The following is a 21,250-nucleotide window of genomic DNA, read 5'->3' on the forward strand; positions in this document are numbered from 1 at the left end:
AGTTGTCAGGCATCACCCAAAATTGCTCGGAGCTAATTCTGTCATTATCTCCGTTTGTGGATGGATTTCTAAGCACTGTATTGGGCTGTAGGATTGGAAATTTAGCTGTAGTTGGGCCGTATTGCCAAAATCGATACTTGACCCTTTAGGGCAAGTTAAGCTCTTGACTGAGGGCGTAAATGATGTCTCTAGAACCAATAACCGAGAGGCTACAGTGTGACGACAATGAGTTGAGGATAAGTGGCAATACTCACACTCCTCTCCTTGGCACTTGTTGGTTCAGAGATTAGACGAATCTGCACGTGAAACCCGTTCCAGATACGGCTATAAATCACCGAGTCTGCTATCATGGGCGCCACTGCGTTAGCCCCTGCGCCCCTTTGACTCCCTCATTTGAAAAAAAAAAAAAAAAAAAAAAAATGGTTCTTTTCAACATCCCCAAGCCTGCTGTTCCCCATGGTGGCTGGGTTGTCGTCACTGGTGTCAGTGGTCTCGTTGGCTCACACGTTGCGGACCAAGCCCTCCGCGTCGGCTTCAGGGTCCGCAGGACTACCCGGAGTACCGAGAAGAACGCATGGGTAAAGGAGCACTTCCAGAGCCGTTATGGAGTGGAGAACTTTGAACTATTTGAGGTGCCAGACATGGTTGCCAAGGGCGCCTTTGAGAATGTGGTCGCAGGTCAGATCACAAGCATCTCCAGTGTGGTTGACCTGCTCACCAATCTCATCCAACATCAAGCGCCTCTGGCTTCATTCACGTTGCAACTGATACTACAATCTCGATCAATGCCCATATTGCGATAGAAAACGTCGTGGATGTAGCCATCAACGGCATCAAAGCTGCAGCGAAGGAGTCAAGCACAAAATGCTTTATCTACACGTCTTCCTCTTTTGCGGCCACATTTCTGAGTCCGGATAAAAGACTCGCCATCACTACCAAAACTTTCAACGACGGAGCTGTCAGAAAGGCGAATCTACCGGGTCCTGAGGGAGATGTTGTCTACGCGGCCAGTAAAGTTGAAGCTGAGCGACGAATTATGGCTTGGGTCAAGAAGAACAAGCCTAACTTGGTAGTTAACATGGGCACGGTGCCATTGCATTCTTCCATTCTTAACACTCTTGCTAACAAAAGAAGTTCTCCTCAACGCGAACATTGGCCCAATTATTAGTTCTACCCATCAAGGCTATCCAACATCTTCTCGCTAGGTCAAGGCCCTTTGCGGAGCAGACTACGACGTCGACCTCAAGATCCCTGCTCAGCACTTTGTCAACGTACAGGATGACGCGCGGCTACATTGTGTCGCTCTGGCTCATCTTTCACTAGAGTCTGAACGCATCTTTGCGGTGGCTGGGCCTGTGAAGTCAAATGCCATCATCAACATTCTCAGGAGGCAATTCCCCCAGAAAGGATACAAGCACGTTTTAGATGATGAGAATGATCTGGCAGTTGATGAGCCAGCCCAGCGGGCGGAGGAGCTACTTGTTGAGGTGTATGGCACTGGGTTTGCCAGCTTGGAAGAGAGCGTCTCGGCTAATACTGCCGAGTTGGTGAATTGACGCTGCCCTCCTGTATCTGAGTATCTACATCGATGTGGTTATAGATCAACAAAGCTTCACAATCAATATTGTTATCTACCATATAATATTGAGAAGTAAAGCTCTGGAGGAATCTCAAGAGCTGTTGAGAAAGAGCCATACTGTCTCACGATCGCCATGATACGCCCATCACCGCCCCTCCATGAGACAACAGACTGACTCTGCGAGAGGTTTAAGCACCAATTGGGCTGGGTAGAGTCATTGTCACTAGTTGACAACCACCTTCATGCGGCCAAGGTTCTGAATTTGGGCATAAGGAGTCTTGGCATCGCCCTTGCGGTTGGAAGCCACACGAACCGCGACGTAGTAGGTCCCCTTCTTCCTGTAGGTTTGAGAAACCGTGACGTCCATGACACCCTTGGCCTTCCCAAAGTCCTTCTTGACAAATATTCCGGTTCCCTCAAAGTCCCAGTCTACCGAGGTGACGGATCCAGTGCCAGTGGGAACTTCAATGTGCGCGTTGAAAGATACAGAGCGTCCAGCCCTGGTGGTGACTGAAGTCTTTCCGCCAGAAGTCAGGTTTACAATAGGCTGGATGCCCTTGCGCTGCACGGCAGTGGCGGGGACCTTGACTTGTCCATCCGTCACGCCATAAGAAGTTCCCGTAGGAGGAGTTCTTCCCTTTTCCACCCAGACACTCAGATCCCGGAGATGTTGTTCGGCCATATCGATGTAATTGACAAGACGCGTGGTCTGAGGCACCTCAACCGGTTCAATGAAGTGATCGGCGTTTTCAGCGTAATGCAGGCGGTAGTTATCGTCAAAGCGGTCTCCGAGCGCGTTACGGACTTGCTCTTTGTACCAGTCTGCATGCCATGGCATGGCGTCATAGTCCTTGAGAGTGTCCAGGACTATCATCTTGCCAGTGATGTTTCCGGTCCACAAACCGCCACCACTGGCTCCTCGTGAGATGGTGTCGGCGATGAGTGTGCTGCGCTGGGGGTATTTTGGCTTTCCGTCAGCCGTACGAAGATAGTCATATCCATAGAAGCCAGGTCTAGTGGGCACTTGGTATCTGTGGCATACCGAGCCAGCAAGCCATGCTCGGTTATCGACGCGAAGTTTGGTTCCCTTGGAGACTGACGCAAGGATGTTGGGGTTTTGTCCAGGGTCAATGACAGCCGTCTTTGAGCTCTTGTCGAGCTGTGCCGTGAAGAGTTCTCCTTTACCATCTTTTGACTGGATTATGAACTGAAGGCCGAATGCTGGCGGCTTCGAAGGGACTTTGTTAAGGGTAATGGAAACTGGGACGTTGCTGGCATCGACATCAACCCTTTGGACGACGGCATCATACTCGTATATCGATTTCCGATAGAAATCACCAAGAGTAGACTTTTCCGTTCCAAGATAGCCCTTCTTGGTCCAGAAGTCATCGACGTAGGTGGGATCGAAAGAGGCTATGGTGGGGGGAACAAGGAGTCGAAATGTGCGCAGGAAGTTGGTCCTATTCTGCGTGACGCCCTCCCAGTCTTCCCAAGCTGCAAGGGGAATGCCGAGCTCCGTAACTTCAGTAAGAACCTCTCGTCTCATGGGGTCAAGGTCCTTGAAGGGATTCAAGTCACTGCCAGGCCGAGCGGCAGATATCAGTTTGTCCTTTTGGCCCTCCAACACGAGACCGGCAAACGCCCGCATGCAAAAGTTGTTGGGGTTGGAGACTGGAACGGCTTGGACCATGGCGAGAGCACCCTGCCAGACATCAAAGGTGTTCTCGATGGCCCCGACAGTCACCATGGAGCCGCCGCTTGCGCCGTAGACGTAACCGTAGATTTTGGCGTTGGGTTTCTTATAGTAATCGGCTGCGAGCTTCCTCGACAGCTTCGCCACGGCAGCATCAGCGCGGTAGCCACCTCCTCCGGCGACATGGTTGGTATAACCACCGCTGTCAGCACCAAATCCTATGCTTCGATCTTCAGCTGTCGAGTTCTGAGTCGGGTACACGAGCTGGAAGAATCTCCCGTCCCATCCGGTCTTGGGGAAGTAAATGTTGAAGTCGATGGTGGTTCCATCAAAGTGTCCCGAGATTTTGTGATGGGGGACGGGAGCGGTGACATCAGTCTCCGCGTCAATGATAACCGTCTTGTAGGTAGCATCGACGCAATTGGGGGTGACAAGAACAGCACCGTTCCTGGTCTCGCAGTCGGGGCCTTTGGCAATGATGGGCGAAGTAAGAGCATCAACGGTTCCCGGCAACACGACAGTAGCATAGAAACAGAGCCTGTTGAAGTGTGAGCACTTTGAATGGAATGACATGGAAGTTCCCTACCATAACTGTCTCGTAGTGAAGGGCAGCATGGTTGCAGACAGTGGAGGGCTGGGCCCAGAAGGTGAGACAGTCTATGAGAAAAGGTCAAAACAATTGAAGCGAAGAAGCTGCTTGGAATGTTTCAAACTGAAATTGATGTGGCCTTGCTTGTGTCTATTATACTTTTTTCAAACTCCAAGCATGCGAGTGAGAATTGTCGTATCGTTAACGAAATATCGTATAGTAGCAATTTTCGCATTATTAATCGTCTCCATCACCACATCTCTTGTCGTTCCGCACAACCTCATCATTCATGCAAAACTCCGCTCCCCCCATCTCCTCAAAGAGGAGTTGGAAAGAAGCGCCGGTGAAGCCGATCCAATCGCCCATTAAACTGCATCTTTGCAGCTTATGGCCCCTGAGTTCAGCTTCCCCAAAACAGGATGAAGCGTCTTGGCGCGCTCTAGATAGAGTACCTAACCGAAAACCCCCGGACTTTCTCCGCCTTCTAATGAACAAAAAAACAACCTTGATAATAGTGTGACAGGAGTTTGGGAATCCCCCGCATCATCACGCGGGGCCCCAGGGGGTAAGCAGCACGAGGGGTTATCAAGGGGAAAGGTCCAGGCCCTCGGTCCAATTATGCAGCGAAACGCCGAGGGAACGGCCGACAGGCTGCATTAGCTTCTTTCCTGGAGCATATCGAACCATGAATTGGGGTTTACGCGTATAGCTCGAGGTCACTCGACCAGGTTTGATTATGCTGGCAAAAACCACCTCGCTATAACGTCAGCTGAGAAAAAAGATCGGAAGCTTCGGACCGATGAGTAAGATATGCCAACCTACGTCGATAGTTCTCCATTGCCAAGGCGCCACGGAGCGGTTCAACCTACCATCTAGAGTAGATTGAGACCCTCTACATTTTTACACCCGTGAAAGGAAGGATAGGGGAAGAAAGAGGCGTCAGTAGCGGAAGCAAGGAGTCCAGATCCTTGCCTTCTGAAGGAAACAGATTAGACATATTTCGTTTACTGCAGGATACAATGCAGCTTCAACACTTGTCACTCACCCAACGTGTGCCAGCGAATTAAGAACGCGAAGATATCCGAACGAATCTTGAAAATGCTCACATTCAGTAGTCCTGGCAGCTTCACAAGCATGGCAGGCGCCATGAAAGTCAAGGGGAACTAGCACTGCAAAGGGAATTGTTTCTGGAAAGGTTGAATGATTCAGGGGTTAGTGAAGACGCAGTGTCTCTCGTGATCAACGAACAAGCCAGGTCTCCTTGGCTCGGCCCATGCGTAGCTTATTTCCCTATGGGGTGGGTAAATAGGACAGTCATGGTCTAAACACGCCAAGCCAGGCGGTGCATCCCAAGCCTGGTCATGCTCTCGGGTTGGCTTCAACACTTTCGTATTCGATCCGTAAATCCAACCTCGTCCACCGACTTTAGCCGGTCATGGCGGAGGTGATGTAGTCATCCTAATGGTTTCTTTCAATGTCTGAGGCACCAAAGACGACCCCTCAACCGCCAATAGTGGCGTGTTCTGGCATCAGATGCGGTAGCCTCGTCTGGGACTTGGGACTTGGGTAACAAACTCATGGGATAATTATGCCCTGTTCTCTTCTTTCCGCTATCAATTCAGGCTATGAGTTCTACCAGTCGGTTCGCCTCTCGTACGACAAAACAAACCCAGATTCGATCAAAAGAAAGTAGAGGCTTACCATCCAAGACAGTCACATCGCCAATTTCAAACTACTCGAGGCACCAATGGCAGTCTTCATATCCAAGGTCACTTTTGAACATCACCGCGATGCCCTTGGAATAGGCGAGCCACGGCCTCGTATCTCATGGCGCTTCGGCGGCAATGTCGTTGACTGGGAACAAAACGCCTATGATCTCGAAATCAGACGAGGAGCTCTCGCATCATATCACGTCTCCAGCAATGACTCTTTGCTGGTTCCATGGCCTGAAAGCCCATTAGCCTCACGCGAGTCCGCGGAGGTTCGTGTTCGTGCCCATGGCCAGCCTGGGCGGGCTTCAACTCCGTGGTCTGCGTGGGCTACAGTCGAAGCCGGCCTTCTTGACGAGGTGAGCTGGGGCGGTGCGATAGCTATCGCTGCCTCTTGGAAGATTGAGCACGATAAGCCCAAGAGACCTGTCTACTTCCGCAAGTCTTTCGATCTCAACTCAAGAGGCCTATGCGTAGCACGACTCTATATCACTGCACTCGGTCTTTATGAAGCTCACATCAACGGCGAGCGTGTGGGAGATCATGTCCTGGCACCTGGCCTACAGTCTTACCATCATCGACATGTTTACAACACCTTTGATGTCAGCGGCCTGTTACACGATGGCCGTAATGTCATTCAAGTCACTGTTGCCGAAGGATGGTATTGCGGAAGACTGTTCAGCTTCGATCCCAGTGTGACACGGAACCACTGGGGGGACAAGATTGGCCTTCTGTCATTGCTACATGTCACTCTCGCAGATGGTTCCATCGTCAAGGTTCAAACAGACTCGTCGTGGACTGCCAGCACAGGACCGTTGGTCGACTCTCAGATATACGACGGCGAAGTATACGATTCCAGACTAGAATCTTCTTTGACAGAGGCGGCTGATGATGACAACAATTGGGCCGCAGTCATTGAGCTGCCTCGCATCAAGGGAGCCCTAATGTCGCCGGATGCTCCGCCAGTACGCCGGATCGAAGAACGAAAGCCAGTCCGAATCTGGACCTCTCCTAAGGGCAAGCTCCTCGCAGACTTTGGTCAGAACTTAGCAGGATGGGTTCGCATCAAAATCAGCGGTCAGTCTGGTGACCAAGTTTCCATCTCTCACGCGGAAGTCATCGAGGACGAGGAGATTGCCATCCTCCCCTTGCGCTCTGCCAAGGCACGCGACACATTCACCCTCAACGGCCAGGACAGCCAAGTACTGGAGCCTCGATTTTCTTACCATGGTTTTCGCTACATACAGATCGACGGCTGGCCAGAAACAGATACGTTCGACGAAACTTCTGTCACTGCAGTGGTGGTCCATTCTGACTTAGAACAAACGGGTTGGTTCCATTGCAGTAACCCGCTTCTCAACCAATTTCACCAGAATGTTCGCTGGTCAATGAAGGGAAACTTTATCTCTATACCGACCGACTGCCCTCAGCGTGATGAACGAATTGGATGGACGGGCGATGTTACGGCTTTTGCCGCCACAGCAAATTTCTTGCATGACTGCTCCGGCTTCTGGCGAGGCTGGCACCGAGATGCTTGGGCTGAGATGCAACGAGATGGATCCATGAATGTTCCTCACTATGTCCCCATCACAGCGCCTGACCGACCTATCGAAGGAAACTGGCCACCGGTTCCCACAGCTATCTGGGGTGACGTCGCTGTCGCCGGTCCCTGGCAAGCTTGGCAGGCTTACGGGGACTTGGACATGCTGGAAGAGCAGTATGAACAGGCTCAAGCTTGGCTCGATATCGGTGTCGATCGAGAGGCATCAGGTCTCTGGAACAAGCAAGGGTACCAATGGGGTGACTGGCTGGACCCTTTGGCTCCCGAGTCAGACGCTGGGGCAGCTACCACGGACAAGCACTTTGTTGCAGACGCCTACTTGATCGGCATGACTGATGTTGTCGCACGAATGTCAAGAAGCCTGAACAAGATGAATCAGGTCATAAAGTATGAGGAGCAGGCCGTCAAGCTACGTCAAGCCTTTAGGGATACCTGGCTGACGGACGGCGAGCCTCGCGATCGAACTCAGACGGCCTACTCTTTGATGCTGTACTTTGACGTCTTGGTAGATGAATATGACCGCATGAAAGCAGCAAACGCTCTCCGCGAGATTATTTCCAAGAACGAATACCTTGTCGGGACCGGTTTCGCAGGAACATGGACACTCGGCCATTCTCTACGGAAGGTGGGCGCCACACAAGATTTCTACAAGATGCTACTGCAAACCCGAGTGCCCTCTTGGCTGTACCAGGTGGTTCAAGGGGCAACGACAACATGGGAGAGGTGGGATAGTCTCTTGCCCGACGGGAGTGTCAACGGCTGTGGAATGACGAGCTTCAACCATTACGCGTTCGGATCCGTAGCAGACTGGATCCATGGAACAGTTGGTGGGCTAAGGCAGGGTTGTCCGGGGTGGAAGGAGGCGATAGTTGCACCAGTACCAGGGGGAATTGTCATGAGCGCTGAGACAAGATATGTAAGTGGATATGGGACTGTCGATGTGCAGTGGTGGATAGAGGAAGGGGAGGAAGCGGCTGGAAGAAAGGGATTTCACTTGAAGGTAACTATTCCTCCAAACTCGAAGGCTCGGGTGGTCATGCCAGGTGGAGGTGAGACTTTTGAGATTGGCTCTGGTTTCTACGAGTTCCATGACCCTCACTATTCCCTGAGTAAGGGTGATCAGAGTTGAGTTAGTCCATATATAGAGGAAGCATTTAGATTGCTGTAATTGAACATCCCTTCAAGCCAAATAACATTGTACTGTGGATGGTTGAACACATAAATAGCCAAACCTCCTTGCTATTTTTGGGTATGTAATGAGGTTGAATAACTTCAATTCTGTCATGTTCCCTATTTCTAAAAACGGGTCATATGTCCGAGCAACAAAACTACTATTGTCCGCTTGCCGAAGTGTTTTTGAGGAAAGCTCTCGTTTGGAGCAGTGATAGATACAATGTACTTCGGGACTGACACACAGGTCCAAGCGCCCCGAGAAGGCTTTCGGCACAAATTACCCCGAGCCAACAATCCAGTGTCTTTTCACGGGTTCACATTCAACATATTTAGCTTATAATACCTCCGTAGTATTCAGCCTCTCCACAGATGCAGACACCTATAATAACTAAAGACATTCATCCGGCTGTATCCACAACATAGAATAGCCGTTAACACCATCAAACACGCCACCCTTCAGTGAAAGGCACCGCAAACTGCACCATGTGACCACCTTCACGCATTCGGGCCCGAATATACGCACCGAATCCGTAAATCCCAGAACCACGCCATGGTGCCTACGCTCACCTGTCTCGGCACAATATGACGCGAAATGAACCGAGATGCAGCAGGAGGTATAATATCCGTGAGGCTTGTCTAGCAATAGGTAGGACAGGGTAGTCAAGACAAGTTGTCACTTCCCAGAGTGTGAACACAGGAACACTTTGCATGTAATTGTCGAACATGGCTGAAACAACCGACCTTCAAGTATTCCCAGGTTTGTATTACTTGAATTTTCTTAGGCGAGATGATGTGCTGACATCCAAAATTTCTTAGGGGCTACATGGACTGCCAGCAACGGACGGCACATCCAGGCCCACGGCGGAGGCTTCCTCAAAGTGGGAGCCACGTGGTATTGGCATGGCGAGGACAAGACACAAGGCACATGCTTCCAGAACATCAACTGCTACAGTAGCAATGACCTTGCGCAGTGGAAGTATGAGGGCCCTGTTCTGAGCCGTCAGGGGTCTGGCGACCTAGGCCCTGGTCGTCTTGTGGAGCGTCCGAAGGTCATTTACAACAAGTTGACCAACAAATATGTCATGTGGATGCATATTGAAGACCAGGAGTACAAGGATGCCAAAGTGGGTGTCGCAGTCTGCGATACCGTCACTGGTCGTTTTCAGTACAGGGGAAGCCTCCGACCTCTAGGCTTTGAGAGCCGTGACATCGGGGTTTTTGTTGACGACGATGATAAAGCTTACCTGATGAGCGAAGATGTGAGTCTTCTCTCTGGTTGGCGGCTGGCCGCTGCTGACATGAGAAACCAGCGTCCCAATGGACTTCGCATTTACGAGCTGTCTAACGACTATCTCTCCGTCACCAAGATGCTCCACCTGTTCCCAGAGCATCTAGAGAGCCCTGCCACGATTAAGCGGAATGGCATCTACTATCTGCTCGCTTCGCAGCTCACTGGTTAGTAGTTATCACCTTCATACAAGGGTCTGTTTCTAATTTTTATGGCAGGCTGGGAGCTCAACGACAACATGTACACGACCTCAACATCTTTGACTGGACCATGGGAGCCTTGGAAGCTCTTTGCTGAGGCCGGAACAGCCACCTACGGCTCACAAGTCACCTTTATTCTGAATTTGGGGTCGTCTGTGCTGTACATGGGAGACCGCTGGGAGCATCCTCCGCTACCACGTAGTACATACGTGTGGCTGCCACTCAACATCAGTGGTCGGACCGTCACCCTGGAGAATATCGACAGCTTTGTCCTGGATGCTAGAGCCGGCGGGACCAGAGATGCCATCCCATTTACCATGTATAAACCTGACAACGAGAACGCCGCCACCGCTTCCAAGGTTACTTTTGAGAGCCGAGAAACGGTTAGCAGATTGACCTTGGCTATTCAGTACACTAGCTCTTTTGAGAAGGAGCAAAACCTCGTCGTAGCAGTTGACGGTCTCACATGCAAGCTGGCTTTTCTTCCCAGCGCGACCCCGGATACCTTGGCGGTCACAACTCTTCATATGAGAGGAGAGATTCCTCCTGGTCAACACTGTTTTGAGGTTGTGGATCAAGGATTTGAACCGTCGGGCCTTTCAATTAGGGGACTCGTTGTTCCCAATGTATAGAATGAAGACGCCTGAACATTACATCGGTAGTAATCGTGGACCTGGCTATTTCCCACGTTGTCTGAGTGTATCCCGACCTGACAAGTGACACCAAGGTTTTCAGAACGGTTAATATGATCATAGTCACAACTTTATGTATCGGACCATCGGCTTTGAGCTCTTGGCATAAGACGATAGTTCAACATAGCGTTTCAGGTCTGCAGGGCTGCGTTGGTTCCAGTCAGTTGCAAGACCAGTGCGGATGCAACGCAATTTATCATTACATTAGGGCGCCGGAGGGCGGGTTTTTACGTAGGCTTTTGTCGGCCATCGAATAATCCCGTCGTTTGGCACCAAAACACAAACTATGGTTCCCCCAATCACGGCCGGTCTTTCATCCCATCTTTTCGCCAATTCCCGATCAAGGGATAAGCTTACCAGGGTCTGAGAACGATGCTTACAGAAACACAAGTTAAGGCGCCTGATAGAACCTGGTCAGGGCTGGGGTCTGGGCCGGGGAATATTTTTCCACCCCTTGACGATCGTCTTCCGACACGACGGTTCGCCCTTAATTTATGCAGAATCCACCGCCTCCTAGTCACTTTGAAACATGGTAGCTTTCCGCGCACTCCTCGGATTGCCTCGCACTGCTTGATATATATAGCGTGAGCTTATAGGCCTTAAGCTTGTCTTTTGTCTCAGCTCAAGCATCTTCATTCGTTCACTCTGCCAAGGTCGGAGTTTTTTTGTTCTAATTTTGTACATTCATTATTCTTCTTATTCACTCTTTCATAACTCATAAACTACTATCCACCTTGCCAACATGCGTGTCTCTACTTTCTCCACTGTCCTCGCCGGCCTTGTCGCCTCGACTGCCGCCCAATCCGATCTCGATCCCTCGGTCTGGAAGAATCTTGAGAGCCTCCCCCAATCCAAGCGTGTCTTTCCCGACCACCTCAGCAACCGTCCTGTCAAGCGCCAGTCGGGCTGGAACCCGCCTTCGAACCTGAAGACTCCTCTTGAGGAGGTCTGGAAGCACTATGAGTCTACCTACGGACCTAAGGGCGTTGATGACAACCAGAACTGGGGTTTCCACCAGATCATGGCCAACAAGGGGTATTGTCTAACGGTTCAGTTGCTTGGGGTATGGTCACTGACATATTCATAGTTTCCTCAACATCTGTGTCAGATGGGACTCCAAGAAGACCGTGACTGCTGCCCAGCGAACCAAGATTGCTAGCAAGTACAACGAGCAGTATCAGAAGTGGTTCAAGTGGCTCTATGGCTACAACGGCTTCCCCTACGAAAACGTCAAGGTCAACATCGTGGGCTGGGCTGTCAAGGACAAGAGCCTGCTACAGGGCTCGACCGACGGCCTTGATATCTACACTGGCCTCGATGCTGATGGCATCCCCATGTGCGATATTGGATGCGCTCGTGACGCTCACCTCGATGGTGACTACAGCGGCTGCAAGGCTGGGGCTGACCGTCACTTCGACCACTCTCTCTGGCTGACTGACGGTCTCGAGGGCGGTTACGGATGGTCGTGGGGACAGCAGGTTGGATCTGAGTACATGTTGAACAACCTCGACTCTGATTCTGTCCATATTCTGCTGCACGAGATGGTATAGCCCTCCAAGTTGATGCATGACCTTTTACTAACGAGTCCTGTAGGGCCACACCTTTGGATTAGATGACTTCTACGACTGGACCCCTACTGGAGTTAGCAACTTTATCATGCTTGCCGGTTCCTCTATGGAAATCACCGACTTTGACGGTTGGATGTACCGCAACTGGTGGTACTACCTGTCTCAGAAGAACGGCTGGGCCACTGGAAGCAGCAGCAGCAGCAGCAACTCTGCTTCTCCAGTCTCCAGTGCTACCAAGCCCTCTACCACCAAGGCTTCTTCGACCAAGGCTCCTGCTACCAAGCCTACTACCACCAAGCCTGCTGCTGTCAAGACCACCGCTGCCGCCAAGCCTTCTGCCACTTCTGTTCCCTCTGGCTCTTCTGGCGCTGCGGTTTCTGCGTACGGTCAATGCGGTGGAAACAGCTGGACTGGTGCTACCAAGTGCGCTTCTGGTCTTAAATGCATCAAGCACAACGACTACTACTCCCAGTGTGTTCCCGCTTAAGTTGTGCGGCCAGAGGCTTTGTAAGCTTATAATATGGGGATGATGTCTTTTAGTCGTGAAGTAGGACTTAGTCAATCAATATTCAACCTCACGAAGATAAAAATGCGGTACTGCACGGGCTGTAAAGATGCCCCAGGTCGTGCCCCTTACCTGGCTCTCGGCCTACTAACCATCAGAGTAGACCACAGATGTCTCTGACACGACAATATGTCGACCAGTCAGAGTCAAGTCCGGCCCTGACAGATTAATCGGCCTCGCGAAGAGGGTTGTATGTATCCGTATGCGAAAGGGGAAAAGCCATCACCCCACCCCCTGAGTCGACAGCTGCCAATGGTTGCACGTGAGCTGTCAGGTGTACCCCCAGAGATGCCCTTCAGCACCTCCCAACTGAATACCAGCAGTTGGCTTCTCAGGCCGAGTTATTGCACTACAATTGTCCTTGCTGTTTCTTGGCGGCTTCTTGTTTTACTCTGGATGTTCTACTCGGCAAGATTTCTTACATGCTATCATCCAGCTCTGTGGTCTTTAGTCATCTTTCCGCGCCTATCCTATGTTCTCAATGCCTTGCGCTGGAAAGGTTCGACTACATCATTGATACATCGTATTAAATATCGAGATGGCCCTTTCCATTTCGGGTTCTTTCTATTTTTCTCTGCGCGGAGCGAAGCTAAGACCTAAGCTTCAATCGGAGAAATCAGACAGGCAAAGAGTATGATCGGCACTTAACATCCTACCAACCCAACCGTTTTGACCTGAAAGGTAACTTTATCACAGCTCCTGGCCAAACTATTGATTCGCCGTGCAAATCTGCAACCTGATCCAGCTTCATTGTTTCAGTCAGCTCCTGCAAAGAGGCCACTAGCGGCAGCAGATCTTACGGAATACGGAGTGCGGCCCGCCCGGCCCGTTCCTTGCAGGCACTGGACCGGACCTATCCTTTCTGCATCAAGCCGTCATCGCTTTTTTAGCTCTGAATATTGTGTTCCAATCAAGGGTGCAAACTGGTCGCTTGGGACGCGCGTTGTTTACTCGTCCGGGCAAAGAGTGCAGGACCTAGATCCACTACTACCTGGCAGGGGTCTATGTACTCCAATAGTTCAGACAGAAACCTGCATCATCGTTGCACACTTACTGCCGTCCGAACTACTACTTACTGTCTCAGTTGAGTAGACGTGGCTTAGTTGTGATTGGAACATGTATATGTGCCTGGCCGTTGGCCATCACCGTGGTTACATCACGGGTACAATTACTCCGGTCTTTGCAACTGAATTCTGTTATTGACCTGGAAATGGGATCATATATCGTCCCTATCAAGCGCCACGGGCCTTGCCCTTCTTTCTCGACTTGCGGATCAAGGTGGAAGTACCTGGCGGAGCAGGTCACAGTGCGAGGGTTTATAGCCCGCAACACTGCAATCTTGGTATTGGGAGAGGCAATGTCCAGGCGGACTGAGACTGTGGACGGAGAAACTTCTTCTACTGGAGGATGAAGCTGAGGTTAGTGGGCCGAATACGGGACACTCAAGTCTCGGATACAACGATCTTGCCCAGCTCGGATCGGTAAATTCCAACTGTGACGATCCTCGGCCATTTTGGGACGCCTCAGCTTTCTCCGAACCCCGGCGAAGTCATGATCTACATGCTGACGGGAAAGAGAAGACATGCCAAGCTTTCTCGCGGAACTGAGGCCGCCAATGGTCTGCAGCGTGATGAGCCTTCAACGTTCAGCACTCGACCCATTCTACCTCCCACTATCCCGTTTTCGACTCAACGGGTAACGCCATTGCAGACCGTATCACAGGCCAAGACCACTTTATTGACCGGGAGTGAGAATTTTCTACAACCCGTGTGAGCCTCGTTTCCCCCTTTCGGAACGTCAGCTCCTGCAGGGACGCCACTAGCGGCAGCAGTTCTTACGGGATGCAGGGCGCGGCCCGCCCGGCCCGTTCCACGCAGGCATTAGACTGGATGAGCTGGACTCTTCCTCGTGGCCATGTGCCGAGCAGTCACCGTTTTTCAGCCCTAAGCAAGTCAGCCATAAAAAGACCTGTTGCCCGTTGACGAAAATTTTGCTCGGACCTGCGTTTGCCGACATGAAGGGGGCAGGGGGCAAGAAACGCACTCAGTAGCTTCGCATCTTATGCCTCAAGACAGGCGTTCAGCTCGCCACGAGAATGCACAATTCTACTCCGGGATCCGATGATGGAGTTCAAGTAGTTTTCCAAGGCAGTGAGCAATGAGCCATCAGGCGATCACGAACACACGAGGGTATCAGGAATTTGTTGCTTTGGAGACGTCACTAGCTTCACACAGAAAGCATCTTTCGCCCACACGGGTGAGGTCGCAAACCTCTTCCATCATCAAGTTTAGCGAAGACAGATTCCAGTGTCATCTCCAGTGCCTCTATTTAGAATTATTCTCCGCACCCCAGGTGTTAATAAGGCCACAAACTCTGTCAACCAGTCGGACCACCCGGACAGAGTCCTCAACGTTTCCAGGTCCACCACAGCGCAGTACGGCCACTGCATGACGCAAGGGTGTCTATTCAATCGTTCAGACTAAAGCTTGCATCATCACCACGCACTAACGTCTGAAGCACTATTGTCTCAGTTGAGCAGACGTGGCGTGGTAGGTAATTGGGCTATGTACCTGGCTGGTAGTTACAATATCGTACCATCGGGGTTACATCGTGGGGTTAAGCGCCCAGCATAGCCACGACGGCCAAACCGTACACACCAGATGAATCGATAACCTGTCAATACTTACAAGGGCCAAGTGATGAATTTTCAACATGGTTTAGCTTGATCCAAGTGTCTGTGCTTTCCTTCAATACCGAGACTTTGCGGAGAAAGGGGATCCAAACTGGACTGACAGTTGAGTGCGCACGCCACAATGCGGAAGCTTCTCCTGTCAAGGAACGGTGGAGTTCGCGAACCCACCGAATCGGTTTCCTTTCTAGCTAAGCGAGGTGCCTTTAGTTCACTGCATGTCTCTCAATCCTGAGCTGTCGTCAGAAAGTTGCCCATGCTATGAGTGTCCTGGAGGCTGAGTCAAGTTTCTTTGCAGGATCTCACAGATTGACCACATGGTCAGCCCGTGTGTATCCAAGAATGAACGGCCCGGTGAGGGCTCGAGGGTAAGGGACAAGGCGTTTACCCCATCCATCAACAGAACGTTCCTAGATGGGTAGTGATGGACGCCTCAAACGTCAGAAAGATCTCCGCAGGAGACCAGCAGACTCCATCCCACTCCATACAGAACGTGAATTCGTGATGATTGGCCCTGGTCACACCATAAAATACATGGTCAGCACGGATGTACGCCCAATAGCTCGTCCATCCCAGCCAAGCTCTCACTGAGTGGCGTCCAGCGGTGGCCAGGCTTACCGTTAAGTCAGCCTCGATTCTTACCAGATCCGACGCAAACTTATTTAGCTTTAAAGACTTACAGCAGCACCGAGACGAGCATTTTTCTTCAGGGAGGGCCATTCCTTCAAGTTTATCAGTGAAAAGTCTGCTGAACCTTCATATTTACCTCCACTAACCAACCTCCCCCTTAAACTCGCTCAATCTCACGCAATAGGGGGTTCGCCAAGGCATGAAAGCCCAAGATTCTTGCTAAGTCAAGGCATTTGTGTCTGTGGCGGCCTGAAAACGTCGGTGTTCTTCCATATATGGACTATGGGGGTCGAGACCAAGCATGTTTCAAGTCATCCATGTTTTGGATCATCACGAGCGAGATGCCTAAGTGCTGTTCAAAGCGGTCGCAAATTCCTCATAATCAATAAAATTTCGTGATGTCAGAATGTGTGTTCATTGTAGCCAGCCACAATTTGTATCTCCTTTCCAGAATAGGTGTCTGCTCCCTATGGTGTGACTACCTCGGCAGTTTTGTATTTACGTAAATCATGTAAACGATAGCAATGGCTGGCTGAAGCTGAACTGTTTCCTCAGCCCTCATCGAAGGTCTATTCGATACGAGTTGCAGATCCCGGCGGCTAGCTACTATGTGATGAGTCCTCAGCATCTACAAATCCTGGTTGGACGAAGTTGGCGGATGGCAGGGAATTGTGGCTACCTGCGAGGTGATGAACATAGTCACTGACGTCTGTGGATGTATCAACTTGGCGCATGGCATGGCATAGAATCGTGGCGAGCTGAATTCCGTGTCGGTCTGGAACATGACCGTGGAGAGCTGAAGTTCAGAGCCTGCGAGGTCTCGATGAAGGCTCCAGACGCAGTCTGCATCACTCGATAACAACAGGTCCACTCCGGTGTTGGACCAATGCAAACAACTCTGCAAGGCAACACTGAGCTACTCTCTCCACGAATCATCCCAACCAGACTTCTCACTGCCGCCTTCTCCTTTGCCAAAGAAAGCAACACGATGCTTGCAATGACGCCTGCAATGACGCCCACCTGGGGGCTGGAGTCATCGACTGTGCACCTGCTCCTGTCTACCTCCCTCCTTCTGTGCTGCATCCTGTGCATGAGCTGCTTGATCCTGGTCATCGTGACGATCCGCCTCGTCATCCCCTTCCGAGGTGCTTCGCTTCTGAACCTCCATCAAGAGCCCAAAGCAGACTCTGCAGGCTCCACAGACTCCAAGAGCACTATAAAAGGCCTCGCGGATCCCCTTCACAAACTCATCCAAGCAGTTCACAATCACTTCACTTCTCAACCAGCATCCCAGCCAACTTCCCAATCAACTCCCCAACCGACCACTCCCGCCTCAACAAACCCATCCTCATTCAAGATGACCGACACTCTTCAGGTGCTCCCCTTTGTCTTCCCCATTCTGTATCCCCATTGCTAAACATATCTCATAGGACGTTACCGCTGTCGTCACCGAGGTCTCGAACCAGGACCTCGTCTTCCACGTCACTCGTGACTTCAAGATCAGCTACTGGTCCAGCAAGACTTCTGATGAGACTCAGGGCGAGCAGTACAACTCTGATAACCTCAAGATCAACGGAAACCCCATCATTGTCAACTCCAAGCTGCCCATTCTCGCAGCCGTCGCCTACAAGAACCCCAACACCAAGGAAGACGAGGTGAGGAAACCCCATCTGACAACCATCCGCTTGTTGCTGACTGAACCGCGAACAGGTCCGTGTCTACTACGTTGGCGAGAAGAGCCTCACTCTCCGTGAGATTCGCCGCACCGGCAAGGGAAAGTGGTACGATGGCCAAGTCTTCAACCAGCAGTCTTACGACATCGCCGAGAACAGCGGTTTGACTGCCAACGTCGTCGCCGTTAACAAGGGGTCCTGCGAGGACAACCGCAAGGAGTGGCAACTCAAGGTCTACTACCAGCGCAAGGCCGATATCCTCAACGTTGTCTACAACGTCCTGAACCAGAGCGGTGAGAACTGGTCCACCCGCTATGGCGTGAACGAATAGGGAAGGGGGAACGGAAGCAGACAGTGCTGGTGTTTCTGAGCCTAGAGGCAGAGGGTCAGGTTTTTGATTCGCTCGCCGGTTTTTCCTGGCCCCTTCTGACCTACTGGACCGGGATGGAGTGAACGGGTTAAATTGTTTTGTGCACAGGTGTACATGAAGGACAAGGGCCTTTGACAGGTCTAATATCACTGCAATTCTTTAACATGAACCTCATTTTGTGATTTGACGAGAAGTGCCACTTGAGATGTAATCTTGTGGCTGATCTATCAAAGGCTTAGAACACTATAGGACTATGGTAACCCGTCTGAAGTGATAAAAACTCATTCGACAACAGTCTTTCTCCATCATGAGTCCCTCAGACAGGCAGAGTGAGCTTGACGCCGCGTGCTCAGCCATTGAGGACCTGGCCTGGCGTCTATGTCTCAGGGGGGCCAATGGCCAATCTGTTGGGCATTGTTGTTGCTCGCGACCATTGTCTTCCACAAGGAAAGCAACACTTGGGTGTCGCCTACATGTTCGACCAAGCACACTACTCTGCCATCAAGGTCCTTCGTCCGCTCGGTTGCACTAAAGAGCAAATTCGCCGGATACCTGACGACGAGTCCTTCCAGCTGGACCCCACAGTCCTGGCAAAGAGGTGCGCGAAGAGATGTGACCGAATTGGCGAGCATCGCGTGGGCCAGATAGTAGTTAAAGGAGCTTTCCTATTAAAATTAAATCAACCAATGTTATAGGCTATTGTTTACTCCGAAGCTGCATGTCATCCTGGCAAGAAACCCAGATTAACTCGCAGATGTAGGGTAACTATTCGGAGCATTCTCTTTGCGCACCTTGATGTCCCAAAGTGGGTGCCTCAGGCAGAAAGCTTTGGTGCGATGTGGGTTCGACCACGTGATTTCGCGTGATCTCGTGTTTCAGGGTCCGCGAATTGCGTCATTGCAGCAGGAACAAAATATCACGAGCAACTCAAAATTGGACGTCAATCGAGGGAACAAAGGGAGTTTTTGGGGATGAAGGGCATCGATTATTTAAAATGCCATTCTCACGAGCCAAAGAGACACTGAAATTGGTCCACGAGCAAACACAGACACTCGTTCCTGAGGCAATCGCAAAAGCAATATGGCGCTAGACTGTGTGATTCCACCCCTTTCCGCGGGGCCCCTGATAAGAAAGGGCCCACTCGTAAAGTGTTGCCAGGGGACCTTCAATTCTCTGGAACACGGGCAGACAATTTTTCTTCCTTTCCTTCATCATCATCATCATCACCATCCATCAATCAATCCATCTCTACGACCCTCTACGCGTCACCCACTATCAAAATGTCTACCGCCTTCGTTCAGCGCCCTGCGCCCGACTTCACTGCCACCACCCTCTACCCTGGTGGCGAGTTTAAGGACATCTCGCTGTCCGAGTTCAAGGGACAATGGTGAGCGCGCCGTCTCCGTCGCGGTCGTCAATGGCCCTGAGCCTGGCGTCCGTCCATCATGAGATCAATCGCGACTAACCTCTTCATCCTCACAGGGTCGTCCTCCTCTTCTACCCCATGGACTTCACCTTTGTCTGCCCGACCGAGATCATCCAGTACAACAACGCGCTTGAGCGTTTCCGCGCCATCAACACCACCGTCCTCGGTGTTTCGACCGACTCCCACTTCACCCATCTCGCCTGGGTCGAGAAGCCTCGCAAGCAGGGTGGTCTTGGTCCCGACCTGGAGCTCCCTCTCGTCGCCGACAAGTCCCACAAGATCTCTCGCAGCTACGGCGTTCTGATCGAGGACGAGGGTGTCGCCCTGCGCGGTCTCTTCATCATCGACCCCAAGGGTGTCCTCCGACAGATCACCGTCAACGATCTTCCCGTCGGTCGCGACGTTGAGGAGACCATCCGCCTTGTCAAGGCCTTCCAGTTCACCGACGAGCACGGCGAGGTCTGCCCTGCTGGCTGGCAGGAGGGTGGCAAGACTATGAAGGCCGACCCCAAGGGCAGCCTCGAGTACTTTGCCGCCCAGGGTGAGGCTACCAACGGCAACGGAGAGTCTCGCAAGCGACAGCGCGCGGAATAGATGGCAATGACGAAAACATTTCGGCGAGGAGGAAAAGACGATTGTAATAATAGTACCTTAGACTAATCAGCAACTGCAAAACAAGGCTTGGGCTCCGGGATGGAGATTAACTATGCGCATCCTTCGCCAAGTGTCGCTCCTTTTTATTGACCGTGACCTGTCTGAACCCCTTGACCAACCACAAATGCAGCCGACGGGTTATCAGCTCAAAAAGCTTGCCTTGATCAAGAGTGTGCAACAACAGGACATTAGCCCGACGACATGATATTCCCCCAACCAAGAAGGTTATCGTGAAAACACCGCGAGCTCTTGATCGATGTGCGCAAGGAGCGATTAAAGTGGCTGTGCTATTATGATCTTCAACGAGATCTCGGTACAGGGGCTGGTGCCGGTTAGACCAGTCGGGCTGGTGATGATTATCATGCTGGTCGAGCTGAGTCGTCTCCCTTGTAAATATTGATACAGAGTGCCTAGTCCGGGTCTTATAAGTCTTGACTCGTGTTTTGTTCGACGCGCACCTGTTGAATGACGTATCGCTCATCGCCAAGTCTCGACCCTCAAAGTCCCCGACTCGTCTAGACCAAGACCATTTTCAACAGCCGAGGCGCTTCCAAGACAAATTCATGTGCAAGAGAGAGAATGTAGAAAAGATCAGCAAATTTATGAGAGATTTAACTTTGGCTAATGCATCCCCACTTATGATTCTCTCGAACAACGCTTCTCCATGCCTCAAAGAGGAGCTCGAGGCGCCTTCTGCCGGCAGGGGCACAGACAAAGTCGGGTGTGTGTCGTCGCTGTGGGGGTATGCAACGTGAATCGGGAGAAACTATACAAACGATTGGCCCGGAAGGGAATACGAGAATCATTCCAACTAGGGTCTTGTTGGTTGCGTCGTCTTGTCCCCTGCCTCTGAGTGGTGCAACCTCCCCACAGCCAACGGCCCACGAGTGATTTCGCTGTTACAGCACTTGGCCTCGAAGGCATTGAGCCAGAGTAGCACCGAGTGAAGCTATTGAAATGGCTCTGCTATAGACCAAGTACGAACCCCAACCCCCCCGCTCCCCTAAACCCTGTTCCATATGCCAGCTATCAGTTACTAGTTCTCCTCTCCATGCAACTCTGACACGAAACGGGCGACGGCCCGGGTCCGCCTTTATGCAGAAAACAAGTGATATTCATTGAGGAGGCCAATAAAATCATGACAACATACGTTTCCCCAGTCCCAGTCTTGCCTCACACCAGGTCTCCCCG

At 51.4% G+C, this 21,250-nt stretch overlaps 7 protein-coding genes across 7 annotated transcripts; 6 read left to right on the top strand and 1 right to left on the bottom strand.

The window, feature by feature from the left end:
- Nucleotides 1-419: 419 nt before the first annotated feature.
- Nucleotides 420-1,556, top strand: NCS54_01455300 (Epimerase domain-containing protein; the record flags this gene model as incomplete). Its single annotated transcript, XM_053159699.1, has 3 exons — nt 420-678; nt 804-1,069; nt 1,206-1,556. 3 exons carry the CDS (start codon nt 420-422, stop codon nt 1,554-1,556), a joined length of 876 nt encoding a protein of 291 aa, XP_053015674.1.
- Nucleotides 1,557-1,802: 246 nt separating this feature from the next.
- NCS54_01455400 (Hypothetical protein) lies at nt 1,803-3,887 on the bottom strand (the record flags this gene model as incomplete). The annotated part of the gene is made up of 2 exons (XM_053159700.1): nt 1,803-3,810; nt 3,859-3,887. The coding sequence occupies 2 exons, from the start codon at nt 3,885-3,887 to the stop codon at nt 1,803-1,805; spliced, it is 2,037 nt and encodes a 678-aa protein (XP_053015675.1).
- A 1,721-nt stretch (nt 3,888-5,608) lies between these two features.
- NCS54_01455500 (Alpha-L-rhamnosidase) lies at nt 5,609-8,260 on the top strand (the record flags this gene model as incomplete). Its single annotated transcript, XM_053159701.1, has 1 exon — nt 5,609-8,260. The coding sequence occupies one exon, from the start codon at nt 5,609-5,611 to the stop codon at nt 8,258-8,260; it is 2,652 nt and encodes an 883-aa protein (XP_053015676.1).
- Nucleotides 8,261-9,027: 767 nt separating this feature from the next.
- Nucleotides 9,028-10,424, top strand: NCS54_01455600 (Alpha-L-rhamnosidase; the record flags this gene model as incomplete). The annotated part of the gene is made up of 4 exons (XM_053159702.1): nt 9,028-9,061; nt 9,121-9,563; nt 9,615-9,759; nt 9,811-10,424. The coding sequence occupies 4 exons, from the start codon at nt 9,028-9,030 to the stop codon at nt 10,422-10,424; spliced, it is 1,236 nt and encodes a 411-aa protein (XP_053015677.1).
- Nucleotides 10,425-11,226: 802 nt separating this feature from the next.
- Nucleotides 11,227-12,539, top strand: NCS54_01455700 (CBM1 domain-containing protein; the record flags this gene model as incomplete). The annotated part of the gene is made up of 3 exons (XM_053159703.1): nt 11,227-11,519; nt 11,572-12,028; nt 12,078-12,539. 3 exons carry the CDS (start codon nt 11,227-11,229, stop codon nt 12,537-12,539), a joined length of 1,212 nt encoding a protein of 403 aa, XP_053015678.1.
- A 4,661-nt stretch (nt 12,540-17,200) lies between these two features.
- On the top strand, nt 17,201-17,940 carry NCS54_01455800 (Hypothetical protein; the record flags this gene model as incomplete). The annotated part of the gene is made up of 3 exons (XM_053159704.1): nt 17,201-17,311; nt 17,367-17,591; nt 17,647-17,940. Exons 1-3 carry the CDS (start codon nt 17,294-17,296, stop codon nt 17,938-17,940), a joined length of 537 nt encoding a protein of 178 aa, XP_053015679.1. The 5' UTR covers nt 17,201-17,293.
- A 1,319-nt stretch (nt 17,941-19,259) lies between these two features.
- NCS54_01455900 (Hypothetical protein) lies at nt 19,260-19,999 on the top strand (the record flags this gene model as incomplete). Its single annotated transcript, XM_053159705.1, has 2 exons — nt 19,260-19,366; nt 19,462-19,999. 2 exons carry the CDS (start codon nt 19,260-19,262, stop codon nt 19,997-19,999), a joined length of 645 nt encoding a protein of 214 aa, XP_053015680.1.
- Nucleotides 20,000-21,250: the final 1,251 nt, after the last annotated feature.

Source organism: Fusarium falciforme, chromosome 12 (genome assembly GCF_026873545.1).
Source record: "Fusarium falciforme chromosome 12, complete sequence".
In the NCBI taxonomy this organism is placed as follows: domain Eukaryota; kingdom Fungi; phylum Ascomycota; class Sordariomycetes; order Hypocreales; family Nectriaceae; genus Fusarium; species Fusarium falciforme.